At 45.6% G+C, this 6,629-nt stretch overlaps 1 protein-coding gene across 1 annotated transcript; it reads right to left on the bottom strand.

The window, feature by feature from the left end:
* Positions 1–319: 319 nt before the first annotated feature.
* LOC124917314 lies at positions 320–4,263 on the bottom strand. The gene is made up of 2 exons (XM_047457770.1): positions 3,954–4,263; positions 320–1,806 (listed from the first exon to the last, which is right to left on the bottom strand). Exons 1-2 carry the CDS (start codon positions 4,261–4,263, stop codon positions 320–322), a joined length of 1,797 nt encoding a protein of 598 aa, XP_047313726.1.
* Between the last annotated feature and the right edge of the window lie 2,366 nt (positions 4,264–6,629).

Below are 6,629 nucleotides of genomic sequence, written 5' to 3'. Positions count from 1 at the left end.
AACAATTTCTCCCTTTTTGATTATTTTATTTAAAATTATCAAAATCATGTAAGTTTGCAACCGTAGGCCGGTTGTTTTGTTTGGCCGATTTTTGAAAAAGACTTAGAGAATTTTTCGAAAAATTTTGAAGGAGGGGTTTGGAAGAATCTCTATCTTTTATCTAACAATTTCTCCCTTTTTGATTATTTTATTTAAAATTATCAAAACCAAGTAGAAATGCAAAATAAGGCCGATATTCAAAAATAACTTTTATATATTTATAGATAACCGAGAGACAAAGCATAAATACTAAGACAAGTAAGAAGAGGAAAGGTAGTCCCTATTCCGAGTCTGTGAACTCATATGCGCTCTTCTTTCTCTTCGGTTGCGGTGGCGGCTGCGGTTGCCTGGATTGTTGAGAAGGTCGTGGTCTTTTAGACCGGGACCGCAGCTGTTCTTCGACGTCGTCCTCGACCAGGTCGGCTTGCTGTGAAGTGCCCGTCTCGACCGGATCAGAGATTTCATTGAGCATTTCGTCAATCCGAACTTTCTTAGGAGCCGGCCTCTTTCTTTTCTTCGGTGCTGAGGCGGAGGTTGCTGGTGCTGAAACGGAGGCGGCTGCCTTCTTCTTTTTCTCATTTTCCTTTGCAAAACCGGCCAGCCTTCGTGCTTCCCGTTCCAGTCGTGCGGCATCGTCTGCAGCCAGTCTGGCCGCTTTCTCAGCATATCCTGGGAATAAGGCCTCGCCCCTTCTTACTCTTTCGGCCTCTATTTCTTCTTCGGTCAGCTGAGTCGCTCGCGGCGGCTCTTTGTCTTTGCTGACTTCGGCGTCCAGCCTTTCTTGGACCCTCTTGGCAACCAGAGCATCGGCCTCTATAGCAGCGGCATCGGCGTTTTCCTTAGCCTTCAGAATTTCGGCCATCTGCTCAGTTAGTGCCTTTACCTCGGCCACGAGAGTCTCATTCGTCTTTTCCAGCGCTGAGACTCGGTCGATTGTCGTGTCAACCCGCCCGAGATCCTTCTTTAAGTCCGAAGTGATGCCCTCCAGAGTCGCGGTCTGCTGAGCACATTTCTCACGCTCACCGGCTTCTTCCCACAATCCGGTGCTGAGTTCTGCTAGTCGTACTTGATTTTGATCCACAACCAGCTTTGTCGCATTGGCGAACTTTATGGCCGAGTCAAATATTTTATCGGCGCTATCCTTGAATGGTTGAAGCTTAGAGACGTTGTGTTCAAGTATTCGGTCATCAATCATCTCTGATATTGATGCCTCAAATTTCTGAAGCCGGTCTTCAATCTGCCCTGATGTGGACACTTCAACTTTCTTGAGTTGTTCATCAATCCGCCCCGAAACGGATGCTTCAAGCTCTTGGAACCGATCTTCAATCCATTCCTTGGGGGGGACTGAAACGGTGGCTTCTGGTGGTGGAGTAGGAGGGGACTGCTCGGTCTGATTAGGATCGGCTCTCTCATCGGAGTCTGTTATTACAACAACCTCAGTAGGTGTTTCTAATGTGACCGCCTCCTCCAAGTTTAATGCCGCATTTTCCAGGATCGGTACCTCGACATCCTCTAGAATTTGTACTTCAACAGTTTTTGAAGTCGGTACCTCATCATCTTCTGGCATCGGTGTCTCAATATCCTTCGGTGTCTCAGTGTCCTCTGTTGTCCAGTCTATTTGAAAATCTTCGATGACCGGAGCGGTATACACCGGAACTTGTTTCTGATTGCATATTGCTTCTAACCGCTCTATCTCTTGGCGTATTTCCAATTTGCCCTTTTCAAGCTTTTCTAATACTCGCGGCGCTACAGTGGACACCGATCCCCCTGCGGTATATTCTTCCGTAATTTTCCGGATGCGCTTTCTTAGTTTCCGAAGATGGCTTCTCGGTATCAGGAGACAGGTTCGGCATTGTACCTCATGAATGGTATTGGATTTTGTGAGACGTAGGATATTGTCCTCCACTTCCTCCAATCTGTTGATGCACTTCTGTGAATCGTAGTCCTGTAGGATATCTTTGTATTTAGTGTTGAACCGGTACTCATGCCATTCCAAGTACAGATCTATAACATCCTCGTCTCTTTTGATAATGCCCTGAAAGATATTCTGGGCTAGTCTTTCGGCCTCGGCCTCATCGGCCTCTTCCTGGTTGTAGCCTTCATTATCGGCTCCTTCATTAATCCCTTCCCCACCCTCGGTGGTCTCAGGATTGATGCTTTGTTCGGCATCGGTCGGACTCCGAGCCGAAAGATCGTCTTCATGGTCCGTTCTATACTCGGTTCCCTCTGTGTCGGCTTCCTCATCGGCCCACTCCTCATCTTCTGTTTGTTGAGGTAGGTCTTCGAAAATTACCTTTTCTTTTCTCTTCCCTCCGGTGTTTTCTTTTGCCGGGGTATCTTTCTTTGCGGCTTTCTTCTTTCTTTGCGGGCCACCTGAGGAACTGGAGGCCGACTGCTTTCTTGGAAGAAAGTGCCTTGATCGGATGATGCTACGTTTTATTATCCCCACACCGGGACCGACTTTGATCTTCAGATGTAAGAAGATCTTGCCGAGTTGTACGGCATACCCCCAAGACCTGTCTGAGTCCGGTCTCACCATTTCCATAAGGTTGCTGAAGACCGATCTTGCCCAGTTGATCTCTGTGCCTTCCATTAGACGAAAAATCATTCTGATTTTGTCTTTGGTCAGATTGCTGAAATTTCCTCCCCTTGCCAGTATCGCCCTGGCAAAAACGTCACACGCCGGGATGAGCTCCGGTTTCAGCAGTTGTTTCTTTCCGGATGTGGGAACCGGCTTGTTGGTTGCTGATAAACGGCGGCAAGCCATCTTAAAAACGTCATCGTCCATCTCTGCTGTTGCGTCCATGCCGGTAGTTGGGAGACGTAGACTCTCGGCCACCACAGCTTCGGTGATCTCTATTTGGGAGCCGCAAACCGTTGCGAGGATCCTGTCGTAGGAGATGGTTGCGGTTTTGAAGAACTCTTCGACCGCGTCCTTGTATATTACGTGGGGACCGTCTAGTAGATATTCCAAACCGGTTTTAATCAGTCGGTCAATTACTTCTTTTGCTTCGGCCGTTCCGTTCTACCGAATCTCCTCGAAGTCCACTTGAGAGTATAGTTTGAACAACGCCGAATCACGACCCATGTTTGAAGAGTTTGAGAATGAGAAAATTCGGCTTCAAAGGATTTTAGAAGTTTAGAGAGAGAAAGTGAATTTGTGTGAGAATGAAAAATATGACGAAGGCCCCCTTTTATAGGCGCGGTTTGGAAGCCAAACCGTCCCATCATGAATGGGCGGGAGTTTTCCCTCCAAAACGAAAGGGCGTGGTTTCGTGCGAAACGGTGTGCGGTGTCTTTGAGCGGGAATTTTTCCCTCCAAAGTTCCTTGCCTATGTCATGGATGACATATTTTTCTATGAGACCGAATGGTGGATTGTTTCTAAGCCTATTTTGATTTACCGGTATTTAATAGTTTTAAGCAGATTTTATAATACCGGACAAGTGAGCGGTTATAGGTGTTACTTAGATAATTGTTCAAGGAATTGAAAAGGACTCGGTTATTTAAACTGAAGTGATAATAAGATTCAAGAAATATTGGAAGAAGAAAACCGATTATAAGATTCGGTACATGAATAAGCATATAGAGACAACGAAAGATATAGCCTATTCAACAGGCATTCTCCAGAGTCGTTCTCTTGCCGAAGCAACGTTGAGAATGTTCGAAGAGGAAGCCGGTGTGCCTGGTCCGAACTCCGGTCGATACCCAAGAATCAGCTTGCTGATATGCGGTGCATACCCGAGACCCTTCTTGGTCAGCACCATGTTCTTTAGGTTTTCCCAGATGACCGATGACCAGTTAATGGCCGATTTGCGAAGGATGTTGGTCATGATATTGTAGGTATTCTTGGAATACCGTTGATTGGGAGATTGACACAGGATTGACCTGGTCACGATCTCGAGCAAGAGCTGACCGTGACTAGCAAGTTGGGTTTTTGGCCCAAACTGTGCCACCGGAAGAGGGGTGGCTGACAGGTAAAGTGCGGTTTCAAATCCCGCAAGGTCCTGAACAGCCGGGAAGTCAGAAAAACCCTCAGCGGGTAGATCGAAGAGTGAAGAAAAGTCATCCTCGTCGATCCAAAAGGTGTGGTCTCGGACAGTCGAGACGATATACTTGCCCCTGATGCAGGCGCTTCGAAAGAAGGCCTTGACATCATCCAGAAGGATAGGACCGGCCTCTTCAAGAAATGGTTGAAGGCCGGTTTGAACAAGGGAGTCATACATGATTCTTGTCTTGGAATCACAATTTCTTATGTCCGTGCATGAGTCGAAATCGATGCATAGAAAATTTCCCAGAGTTCTGCTAGGCATGATTTCGGTATTGAGAGAGAGAAACGGGATTTAAGAAGAGAGAGTGATTTTGTACTTTCAGGTGTGATGAAATGAGAAGGGAATGGCTCCTTATATAGGGTCGGTTTTTGGAGGGAAAATCTGAGCATTGATGGTCAGTTTTGTTTTATTGAGGAAAAGAATCTTTTCCTTTTCAAATCACATGGGGAAGCGGCGGTTTGCAAAGCCCGAGGTAAGTATTCGTTGGAAATCAACCAGATTAGTTGGAAATTAAATGTGCGGGTGGTTGGGAGTTTTATTAATTGCATTAATTGGGATTATCACATTAAATGCATTTAAACAATGTTGATTAGATAGAAACCGAAAATGGTAGAGACAATGCCGAAAATGACATATGCAGAAGATGAAGTAGACATAAATAAGACTGAAGTAGACATGAATGAAGCCGATATGATCATTTTTGGTTAGGTCTTCATCCGGTACATGCTGCAAAACGACCGGATGCCAGACGAAGTGACTTAGCGAGGAGGGTTGAAGTTTCTCCTCCTCCATTCCCTCTCAAACCGACTATAGAAAGAGTCGGTCATTTCCCTAGTTAGCACCTGAGCCTGGTTCAGGCCTTCGCCAGGGCATGTTGGAACACCGAGTTCCACCAGGAGGGTGCTCATTTGGGGAATGAGACTGACTGACTGGACGTTAATCATCCAAACCAAGGTGTCGAACAGCACCCGGGACCAGTTTACCGGTGTGCCGGTGATGATTGCGGCCATCATGTTGAAACTCGCCACGCAATAGGTATTGGTGACATCTCTTCCAAAGATGCCCCTTCCTATTACATCATTGAGGAGCTGGTACTCAGCCCTCAAGAGAGATTTAGAGCCACGGTCATTGACAGGCTCATCCGACCGGGCAAAGGCTAGGGAAACCTCAGCCTTAATGTCGGCTGGAGGGTTGAGGTCTGTGATACCTTGTTTAGGCAGACTGAAGCACCGAGCAAAGTCCTGCTCGGTGAAGTCGAAAATTACCCCCCCAACTTTCGATTGGATGTGGGTCTCGAAATGTGGTGTGCCCCGGAATACCCTGGCGTTATAGTAGAATTCCATGACAGATTCAGGGTAGATGATTTGTTTATCATTCAGAAAATACTGGAGACCAGTGTCTTCCAATTTCTTAATCATCCGATACACCTCATAGTGTTCGGTACCGGTACAGGATTCAAAATCTACTTGGAGGATGTTTGGGAATTGAGACATGGTTAGATTGCCTTAGTGAGAGGATGTTCTTGTGACTTGTGTGTTTTGTGGTGAGTGTTTGCCTCTCTTAAATACTAGTTTAGGGGCTAACCTATTGTCCAGGCATTAAATGGAATGACATGTATTAACTGCAGGATAAAAGGTTTTTCACCAAAATGGACATTGATAGAAAAATTAAGTAGATTAATTTTGGAACCGGCCAGACAAACTAAACAGAAATTAAACTTCATGTGCAGGTACTGAACAAACCGGAACCGGAAATCGTGCATCAATAACCAGCTGCTATTACATCAAAGAAACCGGCTTCAAGTGATCAAGACCAATGATCACAGGAACCGGCTTCACTTTCTCAAGCAACCGGTTAGCAAAGAACAGAAGAATACATTTCAACCGGATCATAATGCACAAAGACACAGAAACCGGAAAGTACAGATCAAAAGTCAGAAGATTCAAATCTCAAGAGTGACGTACTGTGACGGAGGAAACGTGTCTCGAAAGAATAAAAGAAGATCGGATCCGATCAGAAGCATGGGAGGAATGCAATGATGCCTTGGTGATCCGATGCTGACGACCGGAAGCGGATGTTCAACACGTGTATCAATCTGAAAACCGGTTATGTCATCATCTGCTCAGAGTCACCTGCATGAATGCCAGGTGTTGAGGAAGTTGAAGCGTGCAAGAAATCCTCCTGCAGATAGGCGTGCTAATGATCAACCAATCCGCAAGAGAGAGAAGAAAGTAGCCGTTAGCTACTTTCAGCTATAAAAGGAAGATCAAACGTCCTCATTTAATGCAGCAGTGAATACGAGAAATTGAGTAGTTGAAATTGTGAAAGTCATAAAGCATTCAATTCTAGAGAGATAAAGTTCTATATTCTAAAGTCGGTTTGCCTAAAACCGGAAATCCTTGTGTGTGATTATTGTGTTGTGTTGTATTACATCAAAGTGTGAGTTTGGTGTAACCGGCGAGTAGCGAAGTTGGGCTCGACCGGAAGTGTAAATTGTAACTCTAAAGAGTTAGTGGAGATCCTTCTCATAACCTGAGAAG

This window comes from Impatiens glandulifera, unplaced genomic scaffold (genome assembly GCF_907164915.1).
Source record: "Impatiens glandulifera unplaced genomic scaffold, dImpGla2.1, whole genome shotgun sequence".
NCBI lineage: Eukaryota > Viridiplantae > Streptophyta > Magnoliopsida > Ericales > Balsaminaceae > Impatiens > Impatiens glandulifera.
Note: the sequence above shows the minus strand (reverse complement) of the source record. Positions and strands in the feature narration are given on the sequence as shown.

Bases quoted from the DNA above. Each gene is read 5' to 3' on its own strand.
- LOC124917314 (XM_047457770.1), bottom strand. From the start codon at position 4,263: ATGTATGACTCCCTTGTTCAAACCGGCCTTCAACCATTTCTTGAAGAG. The intron at 1,807-3,953 runs GTCAGCTCTTGC...AATATACCGCAG, and splicing joins AACCCAACTTGCTAGTCACG to GGGGATCGGTGTCCACTGTA.